At 45.5% G+C, this 20,235-nt stretch overlaps 1 protein-coding gene across 2 annotated transcripts in view; it reads right to left on the bottom strand.

Moving 5' to 3' along the window:
* Window positions 1-20,235, bottom strand: part of cog6 (component of oligomeric golgi complex 6) — a 167,104-nt gene that overhangs the window by 11,445 nt on the left and 135,424 nt on the right. For both annotated transcript variants that reach the window (XM_038817929.1, XM_038817930.1), the window contains exons 12-15: window positions 15,240-15,331; window positions 13,302-13,419; window positions 8,646-8,777; window positions 1,237-1,404 (exon numbers count right to left, since the gene is read on the bottom strand). In XM_038817929.1, the coding sequence (XP_038673857.1) occupies window positions 1,237-1,404; window positions 8,646-8,777; window positions 13,302-13,419; window positions 15,240-15,331 (510 nt within the window). The remainder of the gene's footprint in view (window positions 1-1,236; window positions 1,405-8,645; window positions 8,778-13,301; window positions 13,420-15,239; window positions 15,332-20,235) is intronic.

A 20,235-nucleotide genomic window follows, 5' to 3' on the forward strand; every position in this document is an offset into this window, starting at 1 on the left:
ACCTGGTCAAAAATATCAAAGGAAAATTTGCTAATACATAAAATAAGTGGAAATGCACAACCTTGTGTGGAATAAAGGTACGGCTGGGACCAGGGGTGCAGTTGAATGAGTAAATCATTAAAAATGCAAAACTAGTCAGTTGAGGGATACTAAGCAATTATCATTTTCTGTAAATAATACACTCGAGAGGGCAGCACAGTAGCACAAATGGATAGCACTGTGGCTTCACAGTGCCAGGGTCCCAGGTTCGATTCCCCACTGCGTCAGTCTATGCCGAGTCTGCACGTTCTCCCCGTGTCTGCATGGGTTTCCTCTGGGTGCTCCGGTTTCTCCCACAGTCCAAAGATGGGCAGATCAGGTGGATCGGCCATGATAAATTGCCCTTAGTGACCAAATCGATTAGGAGGGGTTATTGGGTTACAGGGATAGGGTGGAAGTGAGGGCTTAAGTGGGTCGGTGCAGACCCGATGGGCCGAATGGCCTCCTTCTGCACTGTATGTTCTATGTTGAGAGGAGGGGAAGAAAAGTAATCTCAGTCCTTAACACTCTGAGTCACCAATTCTTCACAATTGCGATTTCTTCACCAACTCCCTTGCTGAAAGGCTTTCTTGGCCCAATTCTTGGGGCTTTTTGGTGCCCCACAGGTCATCCCCAAAATTCAAATGAAGTCAGGACCTCAAAATTACAAGAGTCTCTTCCACACCAGATGGAGGTTGACCAGCAGCGTGCCTAAAAATCAAAATCAATTGCATCTTCAGTTTTGTTGTTAACAGGAACCCTAAATGGCTTTGGAAAAGTAAGACAGGTTTCAAAAGCCTGAAACTTTTGATTGTATTAGTAGCTTTCCAGAACATAGTTGCACACCAAAGTCTCAACGGAGGTAAAATGTGTGATTTTTGGTGAAGTATTTATCTCAGCTGAAAATTGAGAAGAAAGCAAGAGGCAATGGTGTAGGGAAATGTGGTTGCAAATAAATAACAGGTGGAATTCCACAGAGCCTTCTGCATTAAAATGAAAAACATGAATCATGGAACTATGAAATATAGGCAGAAAAGGCATAACATGCAAATTAGGTTAATTAACAATCATCCAAGAAAGAAAGAATAGTTAGTGCTACATTGTTGCTTGCAACTTTAAATGCAATTCTCTAATATAGGTTTAGCCTAAAAAGACAAATCTAGCAGAAATAAAATCTCCCCTAATTACAGCTACCTTTCAGAGCACTGAGACACATACCTGAAACTGAAGCATTTCAAGCCGCTTATCAGTAAATTCGAAGAGGGACAAAGTTGTCTTCATCATGTATAGAGAATTTACCATGTAGGTTGCCATGTCTGCGGTGTCAAGGTTACTTGCAGACACAGTGCACAACTGTAATAGTGGGTCCATTATGCAGGAAAGTACCTGATTGCAGAAAGTAAAATTCTTTAACACATTTGCTCAGATAAACAGCCTAAATGCTGTTCTACATCTTCACAAAGTTTTCAGAGTTGACTTATCACTATTCCTGTCCTCTTTTAATGCACCAGATTGTCTCCTAAATTATTTTGTAACCATTCATTTGTTGGTTGCCCTTTTTTTTTGCGAGCAACGTGCCCTCCAGAACAGTTTTCTGCCTGTAAACTTTGCCTTGATTTTTAAAATCTTAGCCACAGTAGTTGTGAGAGGCACTGAGTGGAGGCTGATTGATTCCTTCTATTTCCATTGAGAAGCAATGCAAGTGAGTGAAGCAGAATCATAGAGAATCATAGAATCCCTACAGTGCAAAAGGAGGCCATTCAGCCCACGTGTCTGAACTGATCCACCCGGCCCTATTCCCGTAACCCAACTTGCACATCCCTGGACACTAAGGGGCAATCGACCATGGCCAATCGACCTAACCTGCACATCTTTGGATTGTGCAAGGAAACCGGAGCACCCGAAGAAAACCCACGCAGACATGGGGAGAATGTACAAACTCCACACAGTCACCCAAGGCCAGAATTGAACCCGGGCCCCTGGCGCTGAGGCAGCAGTGCTAACCACTGTGCCCCATGAATCATTATGGCTGCTATCGAAGAAGTAGTCAGATATTGGAGGAGATCCGGGAGTAGCACAGCAGCCCACCCTTTCAAAATTACTGGTGGCCCAGTAAAAAAGACCTTGTGAAACTTTTAAAAGAATTAAACAAAAAGCAGACTTCAAAACTGCTTGGCTGCTATGATTCAACTCCACAGCTTTCACATTTCATTTTGCAACTTTGATTTAGTTCAACCGTTTAAATTTGGAATTGCACACAACAGCGAATAGAAAATAAACTCTCTCAGGTCTTAAACAGTCAGCAAATGATAAAAATACAAGTCAGTAAAAGTAAAACTGCTGAACCATAGAGAAGTGAATTTAAATTGGGGGTAATGTAATGCTTGATTAACAACACCTTTATTGCTTGCAACGAGATGAAAACTTGAAACCTTGGGCTGGAGTTTCCTATGGGCTTGGAAAAACCTGAAACCTTATGAAAGGCACACCCAACATGTGTTACTTTGCCCAGGACTTGTCTTTTCACACAGGGGTCAGGGTTGCAGTAAATTTTGAGAACTGCAGTGTAATGCATGAGCTCCCAATGTTTATAGATCCTCTAAATCTCATTCCTCCTCCCCTCATCCATCCACCCACTTCCATTTCCCCCTCAGATCGTCCATGCCACATCCATCTCCTCTACTCATACCCCATGCCCCCCATATACCTTTGTCATGCTCAGTACAAGCATGAGGATATTGGATATTATGGGCTGTTAGATCATACTTTGTGCAAGTTGCCACAAAGCCTGTTATGTTTGGTATGAGAGGAAGATATTAGGGAACTTGGTCCAGACTGAGGGAAAAAATCTGTTAGCACGGAGCAGAGGGACACACCCGCACCTGGCCTGAGTTACATTGTTTCATTCAGACTTAAACACGTTAGTGGGAATACACAGGATGCCGCTGTTCAGCAAATGTGATTCACTCGAGGTCTATTGTCATTCAGGATATTCCTGTCTGACCAGCCATTAGCTCATTAGGGTCTGATGTCCTCCTTATGCATCAATGGGAGGTTAGTTGCATATCAATAGCGTGGCTTTGTTTTTTTGCGTAAATGGGAGTGGGAAATCAAACAGCCAATATAACACTGATGGATTCAAGTCTGGGCATCCCAGGAGAGAACCTTTGTTTAAGGAGCTGGGGAGAGCTCAGAGAGGGATAGAGAAAGAGTCCTATTTTGAGTCCTATTATCGAGAGAGAGAGAGAGAGAGAGAGAGAGAGAGAGAGAGAGAGAGAGAGAGAGAGAGAAAGGTCACGAAAAACGATCCCAAAGACAGACTTTCAAAAAGAGTTCTATAGAAACTTGACGAACAGCAGAAAATTGCTTCATAAATACAAGTATCATCTTTGCCTGCCTATGTAAATGGAATGAGAGCTGTATATTCATTTAAAGTGCTGTTTAATTGGAATTTGTGTGTTAGGGTTAAGGAACTACATGTAATCTGTTGAACCTTTTAAATTTGGAATTGCACACAACAGCGAATAGAAAATAAACTCTCTCAGGTCTTAAACAGTCAGAAAATCTTGGGGTTTTGCATTGCCTTCTCTGACGGGATGCTTCTCACCAACATATCTGGGTGCATTATTTAAAAAGTTCCCGATTCCACTGACTTGTTGGGGTTGAAGTTTAAAAGTTTAAATAACCAGCCCTATTTCTTGTATTATCATTGCTGGAATTAATTGATCTTTCTGCATACCCGTTTGGTCCAGTCTGCTAGCCATTGTTGAGAGCTAACAAGACATCTTAACAAGCTAGCTGCAATTTAAACAGTGGACAGTATTCAATTCTGTGGCCAATATTTATTTAATATGACCTGGATGAGGGAACCTCGCAGCAATTTGTGAAGCTTGAACATCTTACTTCAAAACGCATCTATGGGATGTGGGTGTCATTGGCTAGACCAGCATTTATCGCCTATGCCTAATTGTCCTTGGGAAGGTGATGGTGGGCTGCCTTCTTTAACCGCTGCAGTCCCTGTGATGTCAGTGCACCCACAGTGCTGTTAGGGAGGAATGTTGACCCAGCAACAATGAAGGAAAGGCGATATACTTCCAAGTCAGTGACTTTGACGGGAACTTGTAGGTGGTGGTGTTCCTGTGTATCTGTTGCCCTTGTCCATTTAGAGGGTAGTGGTTGTGGGTTTGTAAGGTGCTGTCCAAGGAGCCTTGGCGAGTTTCTGTGGTGCATCTTGTAGGTAGTACACACGGCTGTCAATATTCATCGGGGGTAGAGGAGTGAATATTTGTGGATGGGGAGTTAATCAAGTGGGTTGCTTTGTCCTGGATGGTGTCGAGCTTCTTGAATGCACTCATCTAGGCAAGTGAAGAGTATTCCATTTCACTCCTAACTTGTGCCTTGTAGATGGTTGACAGACTTTTGGAGAGTCCGGAGGTGAGTTACTCCCCACTGGATCTAGGTCCCTGGCCTGTTCTTGTATGGCTTGTCCAGTTCAGTTTCTGGTCAATGCTAACCTCAAGGTGTTGCTAGTGACTGTGATTGTTTAAGGATGAGCCAGCATTTGAAGAATATCCGATCTTTAGACTGTTGGTCTCCCAGTGCCGTATTGAACAAAGGAGAACATTTGAGCTCAAGATGGGGCAGAGATAAGAATGAATGACCATTGTCAACTGTTATTGTATCATGTTGATCTGGAGCCAAGAAGTGTTAATCCTGCAGCCATGTGGCTAAAACTAAATTCCAGGGTCTGCCGTTTAAAATATCCCAAACAATGGTCATTCATTCTTATGTCTGCCTCGTCTAGAGCCATATCTCCTGTCCAGGGCATAATTAATTATTCGTCTCGGGGTTTTGCGTTGCCTTCTCTGATGGGATGCTTCTCACCAACATATCTGGGTGCATTATTTAAAAGGTTCCCGATTCCACTGACTTGCCATTGAAGAAAGAATATGGACTTCCAGGAACTGGAAGATGAACCTCCTCTATGACACCGAATCCGGAAGATCGACCTGATGTTCGCCCCATCCACAGCTGTGGTGTTCCATGGTCCAGTCGCTAGCAGCCTCCAGCCCGAACACCAGAGGCAGCCCCAGGCCTTCTTCAGATACTCCTGACTTCCACGTCATGATTTCACCCATTAGTGGTATGCAAATCGGTTTCATGCTAGCGTCCAACGGGATTTCCGATCTGTCGTGACAGGGAGTGTCAGAAAATCCCGCTGTAATTTCACGTCATGGGCGAAACAATTTTTGTGTCCCCCACTGAATTCTCTTCCCTCCCCCCCCCCCCACTGATCTTTCCGGTGGGAGCATGGGAGGATTCCGCCCTTAGGTTTCCAGCTATGTTGCTCAAAACTGACAGAACAGAACAGAATGGTGTCTAATGTTTACCAAAATTGAAAGTTCCTGTCAATCAATAGAGAGGAACAAATGTGGAGATTTTTTTTTTTACTTTCAAAGGCAGGTTTTTTAAACAGGCAGTGCTGTCAGTCAATTGAAATCACACCACAAGACATGGCAATAGAGGCTGACAGTACTAATTTTACATTTTTAAAAAATTAATTATCGCATTTCCTGCACTGAAAAATTACATGCCTGTAATGCCTGTCAACACTTAGACAATAGTGATCAATACAAGGGTCAACTTACCTTTGCAGGACAGATTTTTATGATGAATCACTGAATTAAAAACTCATCTATATTACAATTACAATACAGCATCTCATGATATTTGAAGTGATCAAAACATTTTACACTTAGCTTTCAGAATGTTCCCGACCTATCAGCAGGCTTTCCCCAGGGGTCACAAATTCTCCAAGGTGGTACTTTTTAAGGGCTTCCAAAGCCCACACTATCACACGAAAACTGTGTGCAGGAGAACTTATAACTTTTCTGTGGTCATCACAATGGGGACCTCAGCCTCAGGAGAGGTATATGTGGGTCTGGCACCTAAGGTCCTCGAAAAGGTCCATGATGTGAAATTACAGCGGGATTTTCTGACACTCCCTGTCATGGCGGATCGGGAATCCCATTGGACGCTAGCATGAAACCGATTTGCATACCACGAAAATGGTGTGTGGTTGGGAAGACAGAGAGAAATTGATTTTTACTTTGCTGAAAAACTAAATTCAGTGTTTTGCGACCCAGGTCGCACTCCATTAAGAGACAGAAATCCGGTCCTAAGATTTCCATTTCTGATGACCCAAGGTTTAAAATGGGAATAAACAAAGACAAAGAAAATTACAGCACAGGAACAGGCCCTTTGGCCCTCCCAGCCTGCGCCGATCCAGATCCTTTATCTAAACCGGTCGCCTATTTCCCAAGGATCTACTTCCCTCTGTTCCCCGCCCATTCATATATCTGTCCAGATGCATCTTAAATGATGTGACCGTGCCCGCCTCTACCACCTCCGCTGGCAAAGCGTTCCAGTCACCCACCATCCTCTGCGTAAAAAACTTTCCACGCGCATCTCCCTTAAACTTTCCCCCTCTCACCTTGAAATCGTGACCCCTTGTAATTGACACCCCCACTCTTGGAAAAAGCTTGTTGCTATCCACCCTGTCTATACCTCTCATAATTTTGTAGACCTCAATCAGGTCCCCCCTCAACCTCCGTCTTTCCAACGAAAACAATCCTAATCTACTCAACGTTTCTTCATAGCTAGCACCCTCCATACCAGGCAACATCCTGGTGAACCTCCTCTGCACCCTCTCTAAAGCATCCACATCCTTCTGGTAATGTGGCGACCAGAACTGCACGCAGTATTCCAAATGTGGCCTAACCAAAGTTCTATACAACTGTAACATGACCTGCCGACTCTTGTACTCAATACCCCGTCCGATGAAGGCAAGCATGCTGTATGCCTTCTTGACCACTCTATTGACCTGCGTTGCCACCTTCAGGGTACAATGGACTTGAACTCCCAAATCTCCACCACTTCCACCACTACTCTCTGTCTCCTGTTGCCCAGCCAGTTCTTTATCCATCTAGCTAGTACACCCTGAACCCCATACGACTTCACTTTTTCCATCAACCTGCCATGGGAAACTTTATCAAACGCCTTACTGAAGTCCATGTATATGACATCTACAGCCCTTCCCTCATCAATTAACTTTGTCACTTCCTCAAAGAATTCTATTAGGTTTGTAAAACATGACCTTCCCTGCACAAAACCATGCTGCCCATCACTGATGAGTCTATTTTCTTCCAAATGTGAATAGATCCTATCCCTCAGTATCTTCTCCAACAGTTTGCCTACCACTGACGTCAAGCTCACAGGTCTATAATTCCCTGGATTATCCCTGCTACCCTTCTTAAACAAAGGGACAACATTAGCAATTCTTCAGTCCTCCGGGACCTCACCCGTGCTCAAGGATGCTGCAAAGATATCTGTTAAGGCCCCAGCTATTTCGTCCGTCGTTTCCCTCAGTAACCTGGGATAGATCCCATCCGGTCCTCGGGACTTGTCCACCTTAATGCCTTTTAGAATACCCAAAACCTCCCCCTTCCTTATGCCGACATGACCTAGAGTATTTAAACATCCATCCCTAGCCTCAACATCCGTCATGTCCCTCTCCTTGGTGAATACCGATGCAAAGTACTCATTAAGAATCTCACTCATTTCCTCTGACTCCACGCATAAATTCCCTCTTTTGTCTTTGAGTGGGCCAATCCTTTCTCTAGTTACCCTCTGGCTCCTTATATATGAATAAAAGGCTTTGGGATTTTCCTTAACCCTGTTAGCCAAAGATATTTCATGACCCCTTTTAGCCCTATTTATTGCACGTTTGAGATGTGTCCTACTTTCACGATATTCCTCCAAAGCTTCATCAGTTTTGAGTTGCCTCGATCTTATGTATGCTTCCTTTTTCATCTTAGCTAATCTCACAATTCCGCCCGTCATCCATGGTTCCCTAATCTTGTCATTTCTATCTCTCATTTTTCCTGGGATATGTCTGTCCTGCACTCTAATCAACCTTTCCTTAAAAGACTCCCACATTTCAAATGTGGATTTACCCTTAAACAGCTGCTCCCAATCCACATTCCCTAGCTCCTGCCGAGTTTTGTTATACTTGGCCTTTCCCCAATTTAGCACTCTTCCTTTAGGACCACTCTCGTCTTTGTCCATGAGTATTCTAAAACTTACGGAATTGTGATCGCTATTCCCAAAGTAATCACCGACTGAAACTTCAACCACCTGGCCGGGATCATTCCCCAATACCAGGTCCAGTATGGCCCCTTCCCGAGTTGGACTATTTACATACTGAGGCTCATCATCTTCATGGCTCATGAGTGCATTCCCACTCCACAAATTAAACTAATAATAGTTCTTCAAAACCTCCATGAAATTCACTCAAATTCAAAACATGAATGAAAAATAAGTGAAACAGTTGGCTGGACTGTTGGACATCCTGGATTAGAGAGGTACAAACCTCTTTAAAGAGCAAATAAGAGTGGAGTGTATGAGAATAATGTGCTGAAAATTATGAAAGGATATCAACGTATTCAAAACAAAGCTCTTGGCAATTCAAGGGCAGTACTTCTGCGAACTACATATTACTGGGGAAAATTGATACATTTGAAGAATTTCAAAGCTTTTGACTACATTTTTGATATGTTTCAATTTACCTGAACAAAATCAGCTTGCCGTGCATCTAACGGCACAACTGAGGAGTCATGGCAGGAAAGAACCTCACGCAGCAGAGACAAAGTGTGATTCAGTGCAGTAGTAGGTCCTAGGTCAGGAGGAGGGAGTTCAACCTATGTGAATTGAAATTCAAGCATTAGTTTCTTCCTTAATGGCCACTATAACAACAATATGCATTCATATAACACCCTTAATGTAATAAGATGCTTAACTCACTTCACAGGAGGATTTTGAAGACAATTTTGGCACAAAGGTAGATATTAGAACAATTTTGTCAAAGAGGTAAGAGTGTCTTAAAGTAGGAGCGAGAGGTATAGAGGTGGTAGGTCGACGAGGAAATTCCAGAACCGAAAGCCTCAGTTGCTGAAGTCATCACGAATAATAGAACATAGAACAGTACAGCACAGTACAGGCCCTTCAGCCCACGATGTTGTGCCGACCATTTATCCTAATCTAAGATCAGCCTAACCTACACCCCTTCAATTTACTGCTGTCATGTGCCTGTCTAAGAGTCGCTTAAATGTCCCAAATGACTCTGACTCCACCACCTCTGCTGGCAGTGCATTCCCCACACACACACCACTCTCTGTGCAAAGAACCTACCTCTGACATCTCCCCTACACCTTCCTCTAATCACTTTAAAATTATGTCCCCTCGTGACAGTCATTTCCACCCTGGGGAAAAGTCTCTGGCTATCCACTCTATCCATGGGCGCGATTCTCCGCACCCCACGCCGGGGGGGAGAATCGCGGGAGGGCCGGGCAAATCATGACACGCCACCCTGGCACCCCCGCAATTCTTCCACCCCCTCCCCCCCCAAAATGGAGTGTCGTGTTTTTCGACAGGCCGCTCAGCGAATCGCCGCTCGCCGTTTCTCACGGCGACTGGCGATTCTCCGGCCCGGATGGGCCGAGCAGCCTGTCAAACCCGACCGGTTCACACCGGCGCGAACAGCGCCCGACTCCGTGTTTGGGGCCTGTGGGGAGCGGAGGGAGGATCGAGCACCATCGGCGTGCTCAGGAGATGTCTGGCCCGCAATCGGTGCCCACCGATCTAAAAGACGCACTCTTTTCCCTCTGCCGCCCCGCAAGATCAAGCCGCCATGTCTTGTGGGGCAGCGGAGGGGAAGACGGCAACCGTGCATACGCGAGTTGGCGCCGGCCAACCTGCTCATGCGCGGCTGACGTCACTTAGGCGGCGCCGGCCACGTCATTCCCGGCGCACTTCTTTCACGCAAGCATCAAGGCCCGGCGCCGGAGATACACGCGCCGCCGCTCCTAGCCCCCCCCCCCCCCCCCCCCAAGGGGGGATAGGGGGCGAGGAGCGGCCTCCGACGCCGGAGTGAAACACTCCGGGTTTCGCTCCGGCGTCGACTGTTTGTCTCCCTTTGGGAGACTTCCGCCGCATGCCTCTCATCACCTTGTACACCTCTATCAAGTCACCTCTCTGCCTTCTTCACTCCAGTGAGAAAAGCCCTAGCTAGCTCCCTCAATCTTTCTTCATAGGACATGCCTCCAATCCAGGCAGCATCCTGGCAAATCTACTCTGTACCCTCTCCAAAGCATCCACATTCTTCCCATAATGAGGCGACCAGAATTGGACACAATATTCCAAGTGTGGTCTAACTGGGGTTTTATAAAGCTGCAGCAAAACTTCGCGGCTCTTAAACTCAATCCCCCTGTTAATGAAAGCCAACACACCATATGCCTTCTTAACTACCCTATCAACCTGGGCTGCAAATTTGAGGGATCTATGTATGTGGACCCCAAGATCCCTCTGTTCCTCCACACTTTCAAGAATCCTGCCTTTAACCCTACATTCAGCATTCAAATTCGACCTTCCAAAATGAATCACTTCACATTGATCAAGGTTGAACTCCAATTGCCACTTCTCAGCCCAGCTCTGCATCCTGTCAATGTCCCGTTGTAACCTGCAACAACCCTCAACACTATCTACAACGCCCCCAAACTTTGTGTCATCGGCAAACTTACTAACCCACCCTTCCACTTCCTCATCCAAGTCATTTATAAAACCACAAAGAGCAGAGGTCCCAGAACAGATCCTTGCGGGACACCACTGGTCACCGACCTCCAGGAGGAATACTTTCCATCCACTCCCACTCGCTGTCTTCTTTCGGCCAGCCAATTCTGTATCCAGACAGCTAAATTTCCCTGTATCCCATGCCCCCTAACTTTCTGAATGAGCCTACGATGGGGAACCTTATCAATGCCTTACTGAAATCCACAAACACCATATCCACTGCCCGACCTTCATCAATGTGTCTCGTCACTTCCTCAAAGAATTCAATGAGGCTTGTGAGGCATGACCTGCCCCTCACAAAGCCGTGCTGACTATCTTTAATCAAACTATGTTTTTCTAAATAATCATAAATCCTAAATCTCAGAATCCTTTCCAATATTTTGCTCACCACAGATGTAAGACTGATGGGTCTGTAATTCCCAGGGATTTCCCTATTCCCTTTTTTGAATAGGGGAACAACATTCGCCTCCCTCCAATCATCCAGTACTACTCCAGTGGAGAGTGAGGACGCAAAGATCATCGCCAATGGCGCAGCAATCTCCTCCCTCGCTTCACGTAGTAACCTTGGGTATATCCCGTCAGGCCCAGGGGGCTTATCTATCCTAATGCTTTTCAAAATATCCAGCACATCCTCCTTCTTAATATCAACCTGGTCGAGTCCATTAACCTGGTTCACACTGTTCTCATGGGCAACAAGGTCCCTCTCTCTAGTGAATCCTGAAGCAAAGTATTCATTCAGGGCCTCCCCATCTCCTCAGACTCTAGGCACAAGTTCCCTCCACTATCCCTGATCGGCCCTACTCTCACTCTGATCATCCTCTTATTTCTCACATAAGTGTTGAACACCTTGGGGTTTCCCGAATCCTTCCCGCAGGGCTTTTTCATGCCCCCTTCTGGCTCTCCTCAGTCCATTTTTGAGTTCCTTAAATAATGGTTGAGCGGATGTACTGCAGGCCAGAATTGGAGGAGCAGACATAGAACATAGAACAGTACAGCACAGAACAGGCCCTTCGGCCCTCGATGTTGTGCCGAGCAATGATCACCCTACTTAAACCCACGTAACCCGTATACCCGTAACCCAACAATCCCCCCATTAACCTTACACTACGGGCAATTTAGCATGGCCAATCCACCTAACCCGCACATCTTTGGACTGTGGGAGGAAACCGGAGCACCCGGAGGAAACCCACGCACACACGGGGAGGACGTGCAGACTCCACACAGACAGTGACTCAGCCGGGAATCGAACCTGGGACCCTGGAGCTGTGAAGCATTGATGCTAACCACCATGCTACCGTGAGGCCCCGATCTCAGGGAGTTATACACATTGTAGAATTCGCTACCACAGAAAGGAGTTGAGGCCAAAACATTGTATGTTTTCAAGGAGTTAGATATAACTCGAGGCAAAAGGGATCAAAGGGTTGGGGGGGGAGGGAAGAGGAGGGAATAGGCTATTGAATTGGATAATTAACTGTGAGCATAATGAATGGCGGAGCAGGCTTGAAGGGCTGAATGCCCTCCTCCTGCTCCTATTTTCTATGTTTTACTGTAGCCACACAGCAGGACAGAGCTAATCACATCGGGGACAAACAGGCCACACACAAGAAGCAGTCTCTTAAAAATTTACAAAGATGGAGAGTTCAAAGCCATGGAGGGATTCGAAAACAAGAATCATAATTTCTAAATCAGCGTACTACTGGACCAGTGTGCTCGAGGGTGACAGGTGAACAGGATGGGGATTTGACGCCAGTAATGATAGGGGCAGCAAAGTTATAGATGAGCTCAAGTTTACATAGGGTGCAATGTGGATGGTCTGTCAGCAGAGCTTTTAAATAGCTCAGTTCAGAAGTAACAAAAGCATGGATCAGATGTAAGCAGCAGAACTGAGGCAGGGCCAGATATAGGTGATGTATGGGGTGGAAGTAGGCAGTCTTAGAATGCTTAAAAATCACTTTTTAGGTGAAATTTCTGAACAAAGCAGTCACAATTGCTCTGACCCTTTAAAAAAATTTACTTGTTTGAGTAAACAAAGATGCTCCTTTATCCTAATAAATGTTTTAATTTATTTGCAGTAATTAAGAAATAATTTTCTCAGTTAACACTCAATAATCACAATTTTACAGAATGTAGCTAATTTGCTGGATAATTTTAATAATTGTAGAATGCAGAAAGGAGGACAGCCCATGCCGGCTCAGAGGATTTTGGATATATTACACATTCTTACTATGAGTAAAAAGTGTGGTCAAGAATGTGACATTAAAACTTTAGGACTTGTTCATTTCAGAGATTTCAAAAAGTTTGAATGGAAAATGGACATTATCCAAAATGAACTTCAGACCTTTTTGAAAATCTTGATCGAGTATATTACATGTAAAGTTAAGATTAGAGCTAAATTCCTTAAACTACCCCTTCTAATCTTCCATCTGCTCCTTTACAAAAATGTGTCTTTTGGCAATAGAACTGAAAAGAATCAAGAAGCAGAGTATAGTTCCAAAGCCGCACACAGCTAGTTATTTTCTTTCGCCATCAGTTGATTTATACTGGAAGAGGATCTACTGAAGGTAACTGCAAAGATTGATGTTGGTTCTACAATTCACCTTATCCATTAATTTACTGGCATGAAGACCGAGGCTATTGAAGAACATTTTCTTGCTGAGGACATGCATTTCTTCGATTGTGGTCAGCAGTGTGGCTGCACAGTTTCCAACAATCCCACTGTGGAAAGGAAAGGAAAGTAATCAGGACTGCAAGTTTTGGTTGAATATTATCCATGAATTAATGGGTAAATGCACCGTAATGTGATCCCGTGCAAATATGAAAAAATCTTAGTTTATACTGATATAACAGCTCAGGGTAGGACGGCAGTAGGAGCACTTCAACTGGCACCTCAGCCACACCCGATCACATCGCTGCAATCACTGTGATGCCACTATAATTGGATAGACGGCATATATTGTCTAGGCTTGCACAAAGAGTAGCAGCTCAGCAGATTAAGTCTACGGGCCATAGAAATGCGAAAGATAAACGGTTAAGAATATAAAAATATAAAAAGTAGGGGCAGGCACAAGTCATATGGCTTCACAAGCCCACTCCACCAGTTAGTAAGATCATGGCTGTTTTGATCTTGGTCTCATTTTCTTGTCTGTTTGTCATAACCCACGACTCCCATTCAGATCAAGAAACTGTCGATGTCAGCCTTGAATATTTTTAATGGCCCAGCTTCCACAGCTTGCTGGAGTAGAGAGTTCCAAAAAATCATGACCCTCTGGGAGAAGATATACTCTGGGCGGGATTTTCTGACCACCCAGTGGTGTGTTTCTCGACAATGGGAGGGGGGTACGTCATTCGCTGGCGGCAGGATTCTCTGTTCTTGCTGCTGTTAATGGGAATTCCTACTGAAGCCGCCCCACATCGCAGTGAAACCCATTGGGGGGGGGGTTCGGTCAGCGGCACCAAAGAATCCCACCGCCAGCAAACGGATTACGGTCTCTATCTCACTTCCATCCTAAATGGACAACTCATTATTCTGAAAATATGCCCCTTCAAAAACGGAAACCAGTCGTGATGGCCACGCCGGGGGACTCGGAGTCCATTGTAGCCCTCCAGTGGTTGGGGAAATGGTTCAGTTATGCCCTGGCACCTGGCAGCACCAACCTGGCAGTGCCAGCACTGCCAGACTGGTATTGCCAGGGTGGCACTGGCAAGGAATGGGGTCCCTGAAGGGGGCGGTACCTTAGCCGACCTCATAGCGGGGTATTGTTCACTTAGAGTGGCCTCGATGTCCCAATACCAGGGAGGATGGACGGAGGGGGCGTCGCTCTCATGCCTACGTTTGGGGTGAGGGTGGAGGGGTTGACCCGGACATTTAGTGATAAGAGGTTGCCCCCCTGGGTTGGGGGTGTTGCCCATGACTGCCTGGGGGAGGGGGGGGGGGGGGGGGGGGTCCGTAATGTCCTTGGACCTTCAACTTAGCCTTGAGATTGGGCGACCTTTAAAATGCCGCCCTGATCTCTTGAGGAGCTGGTCCTGCTGGCATCTTTTTGTCCCCACTCCAAAAAAATTCTAAACACGAGTGATTTGCGATTGGAATAGTGCTGCAACAGCCGGTGGGATTCTCATCGGTTTTCCCACCCAAAATGTTACTTAGACAGTTTTTAGGAGAAAGCCAGCTACTGAGTATAGGCCTAATCTGCTCAGCCTTTCCTCATGAGACACTCCAGTAATCAGCCTAGTGAAACATCTCTGAACTGCTTCCAAAGTAAGTATATCTCTCCCTATGCAAGAAACCAAAACTGCACACTGTACTCCAGGTATAGTGTCATCAATGCCCTGTTTAATTACAGCAAGACTTTCCTAATTTTATATTCCAACCCCTTTCCAATAAAGACCAACATTCCACCTGCCTTAACTACTTGCTGTATTTTGATGCTGACTTTGACTATTAAACTTATGTTCCAGATTTGCTGTCAATTTGACTGCTTTGTAAACCTTCTTTGAATTGGTAATTAAATCGGACATCTTGTTTTCTTGCTTACCTGATGGTGTGGTGATAAAATTTGAGTAGATTGGAGAGTTTGTATAGCAGAACTGCACCTGGTTCTGCTACTATAACCTGTTCAATACGCACCTAAAACAGCATCAGACAAACACACCGAATAAATATTGCATCAGGTTTCTGTAACTAACTTAATGAAACAGTTAATCTAACCAAGGGCGAACCCAGGATTGTGGAATGATCCCCATGATTTTTCTGTAAACACTCAGATATGAATAACAAAACATTAAAGGTAAATGAGGGGTCTCACATGTGATAATACAAAATAATGATAATAGAACTGAAATGCTTACACTTCATTTAGTAGGTGCATATTTATTTCAAACAGGAAAGCTGCCATGAAACATTATCTGCTCATGAAGCTGGAGGAGGCAGAGCAACAAGTACATCCTGATGGGTACAAGTTGAGCTAAGATAATGCAATGTCGCTGAAGTGGATTATAGAGAAGAGACACAATGTAGGGTCAAATAATCAACAGTGTTAAAGGTGGAGAAAGGGAGAACCACCCAGTCAGGTCACAGTGCTGTGGGTAAAGGCTGATGCCATTTTAGTATGACGTGAGCATAGATGTTGGCAAGACAGAAATAGAAGCAACAAGAAAGAAACTTGGAGACAGGATCAAACCAGGATAAGAAGGGTGGCTTAAGAGTATGCTTGCTCAGGAAGAGGACTGATAATAGTAGTTATGAATAAGGTATCCATGAGGTATAGAAGTGGGTTGGTAACATTGTCAAGCATAGCTCAAGGACTCCTTCAGTCAGGCTTTTGAGAAGATCCCACATGGGAGACTGATAGCGAAGGTAAGAGCTCATGGGACCCAAGGAAATTTGGAAAATTAGATCCAGAATTGGCTGAGTGGCAGGAAGAAGAGGGTGATGGTCGAGGCGTTTTTCTGATTGGAAGCCTATGTCCAGTGGGGTCCCGCAAGGATCAGTGTAATAATAATAATTGCTTATTGTCACAAATAGGCTTCAATGAAGTTACTGTGAAAAGCCTCTAGTCGCCTCATTCCAGCGCCTGTTCGGGGAGGCTGGTACGGGAATTGAACCCGCGCTGCTGGCCTTGTTGTGAATTACTACCCAGCTGTTTAGCCCACTGTGCTAAACCAGCCCCTGTTGGGGCCCCTTGCTGTTGGTACAGGACAGTTGGTAGGATTGAGACAGTTGGTCTTGGCTTGAGACAATTCACACCTCTTTAACCTGGGATTACCCCTGTCTCTGGATCTGTAAAGACTTAATTATCTGCAAATGCTCGCATTCAAAGCATTGTCTTGCATCTTTGACTTTGTCTATATATATATATATATATATATGTTTCTGGAACCCACCTCTTCATTCACCCGAGGAAGGACCAGTGCTCCGAAAGCTAGTGATTTGAAACAAACCTGTTGGACTTTAACCTGGTGCTGTTAGTCTTCTTACTGAAAGGATGGTGGAGGCAGAGACTCTCATAACATTTAAGAAATATTTAGATGTGCATTTGCGATGCTAAGGCAGACAAAGCTATGACCAAGTGCTGGAAAATGGGAATGGAATACTTAGATGGTTGTTTTTGACCAGCGCAGACACGATGGGCTGAAGGGCCTTTTCTGGGCTATAGATTTGTATGGCTCAGTTATAGTATTGATGCATTGTAAAATACTCAACAGTTAAACTGAGAAAAAATATCCCATACCCGATATTAGTATGAGCTTTTGCGATCTACTTTAGCTTTCATTGTGGCGTCAGAATCTAAATTATAAATTAGTGCTTATATACCTAGCAGGATCAAGAACAGAATTATGCTCTTACAGTCATCACAGAGAAGATACTTTAAGTCAAGGGGATTCGTTCGAGGGCATGATTCAGAGGGACAGTTCCGTTTCAGGTGCATTTAGCGGGGTGTTTTTGACACCTGCAGCGGCGAGAAAGACCCCGCTATTCAAAAGCACTTTGCCATCTTGTTTTGGCCTTGGTGAGGAATGCCCGTTGAGGCTTCAATTTCATAATTTCCTGCACGGACGAGTTCAGCTCGCCAGTTCAGCAAGACGACTTGCGGACTATCTTTCGACCCACCCCCCTCAACGGCCCCACTTGTTGGGGGACTGTTGAGCCCCCCCCATACCCCAATTTACCTCTTCTGGGGTCCTCGTGCCTCCCCTCACCCCACCTCTTACGGACATGGTATCCCGGGCCCCAACCCCTGGCACAGGCAACCTGGCACCTGGGCACCATGGCACTGTCAAGGTGCCAGGCTAGCAGTATCGACCAGGGGCTGGTTTAGCTCACAAGGCTAATCGCTGGCTTTTAAAGCAGACCAAGCAGGCCAGCAGCACGGTTCGATTCCCGTATCAGCCTCCCCGGACAGGCGCCGGAATGTGGCGACTAGGGGCTTTTCACAGTAACTTCATTGAAGCCTACTCGTGACAATAAGCGATTTTCATTTCATTTTCATTTTCGAGGTGCACAGGTGCGAGCAGGAGTGCTAGGATACCACCCTGCCCAATGCCTGATACTTGGAGCACCCCAATGGCCTGGGAGACACCCCCAGCTGCTGTTACGCTTTCTCCAAGTTTGTGTGGACCGGTGCTAAACGTCACTCTTACACGGTCTCCCAGGCACCAGCAGATTCCAGAGCAAGCATGTGAGGGTCATTCAAATGAGGCTCATTTAAATATGCTAATCTAAATCATGCCAGTGAGGGCGAGGGCTGAAAATCGCGCCCATCGTCTATTTTGTCACTTTATCTTTAGATGTTCAGTGTCATAGATTCATTCATTTCAAACCAGTAACAGATTTTCACTGAGGTACTTTTTTTTTTAGGAAAGAATGAATACAATGAAATTGACATGTCAGACCATCTTTACAACAAATCAATAGTTAAAAAGAAAGTGAAAATTATTTTCCATTTTTACCAATGGAAAATACTAGAAATATTCAACATGTCTGGCAGCATCAATGGAGTGAAAAACAAGAATTAATGATTCAGATCGATGACCTTTCATCAAAATTTTTTCTCATGGTGCAAAGCCAAAGAAACAAGTACAGAAACAACAGGCAGAATCTTCTCTGGCTGAGGCGGGAAGACCAGCGTGCAGCTCGCTGGCTGCACAGTCAGCTTTTCCTGCCACATCACGCAGCACTATAAAAATCAGCGACGTGGCCCACGCCATCAGGCTGGAGGGGCCAAGCGGGGCCAGAAAAAGCTGGCAACACCAGGAATTCTAGGAAAATGCGCTTTATCTTTGAAGAAAAACAGGAACCGCCCCCCACGCATATGGGGAAGCCCCTGCCCTTACACACATGAGGGCAGTGCCAGGGTTCCTTGTCAGGGGAAGACAGGGGAAATACTGGAGCAGAGGCAGGGTCCGGCATGTCTCCCCCTTCCCCGCCCTCCCCCAGGGGCTATACTTTCACATGCAGCCCTGGCGTGTTCCCACCACCTGGTTCCTGTTTTTAAAAACTTCAACGACATCACGTCCCAATGTGGGAACACAGTGTGGAAGGCTTTAATGACATTATAATTATTTAAATTAGGTTCCCAATCTTGCTGGGTGGGAACCTCATTTGTCACCGGCATGGGCAGGAAAAATCTTAAAATGAGATCTCACCAGCGAGATTTCTGTTTTCTGTCTCTTGTGCGATTTTGCGCCCACGTCAGTTTGTGTCTGCAATTGCCACAGGCAAAAAATCTGCGGCCAATGTGCCGAGAGAAGGTGTGAATGGCAGGACCCCAAATAGCTGCTGTCCAGTCTTGAACTGGAAAATGTTGTTGACTTTGCTTCCAATTTCAACTTTTCTCTTGCATCCGTTTTTTAAATTTATTTTTCTTACAGGATGAGGGCTTCTCTAGCTAGGCCAGCATTCATTGCCCATCTCCAATTGCCCTTGAGAAGGTGGTGGTGAGCTGCCTTCATGAACCACTACAGTCCATGTGGCGTAGGTAGGGAGGGAGTTCCAGGATTTTGACGCTGCGACAGTAAAGGAATGGTGATATATTTCCAAGTCAGGATGGTGAGTGACTTGGGAGGAACCTCCAGGTGGTGGTATGCTCATGTATCTGCTGCCCTTGTTCTTCTATTTGGTTGTGGAAGGTGCTGCCTAAAGAATCTTGGTGAGTTCCTGCAGTGCATCGTGTAGATGGTACACACTGCTGCTACAGTGCGTCGACGGTGGAGCGAGCGAATGCTTGTGGAAGTGGTGCCAATCAAGTGGGTCGCTTTGACCTGGATGGTGTCGAGCCTCTTGGATGTTGTTGGAGCTGCACTCATCCAGTCAAATGGGTAGTATTCTATCACACACCTGACTTGCGCCTTGTAGAAGGTGGACAGGGTTTGGAGAGGCGAGTTACTCGCTGCAGAATTCCTAGTCTCTGACCTGCTTTTTGGCCACAGTATGGCAATCACCAGGATGTTGATTGTGGGGGATTCAATGATGGTAATGCCATTGAATGTCGAGGGGCAATTGTTTGATTTTCTCTTATTGGAGATGGTCATTGCATAACACTTACATGGCGCAAATATTACTTGCCACTTGTCAGCCTAAGCCTGGATATTGTCCAGGTCTTGCTTCACTTGCACCTGGATTACGTCAGTCTCTGATGGGTCGCGAATGGTACTGAACATTGTGCAATTATCAGCAAACATCTCCACATCTGACCTTATGTTGGAAGGAATGTCATTGTTGAAGCAGCTGAAGATGGTTGGGCCTAGGACACTACCCTGAGGAACTCTTGCAGTGATGTCCAGGGACTGAAATAACCAACTTCCATCCACCACAACCATCTTCCATTCTGCTAGGTATGACTCCAACCGGTGAAGAGTTTTCCCCCTGATTCCAGCTTTGCTGAGGCTCTTGATCAAATGCTGTCAAAGGCAGTCACTCTCACCTCAGCTCTGGAGTTCAGTTATTTTGTCCTAATTTTAACTGAGGCTGCAATGAGGTCAGCAGCTGAGCAACCCTGGCAACGCCCAAACTGAGTGTCAGGGTGCAGGTTA

This window comes from Scyliorhinus canicula, chromosome 14 (assembly GCF_902713615.1).
Source record: "Scyliorhinus canicula chromosome 14, sScyCan1.1, whole genome shotgun sequence".
In the NCBI taxonomy this organism is placed as follows: Eukaryota; Metazoa; Chordata; class Chondrichthyes; order Carcharhiniformes; family Scyliorhinidae; genus Scyliorhinus; species Scyliorhinus canicula.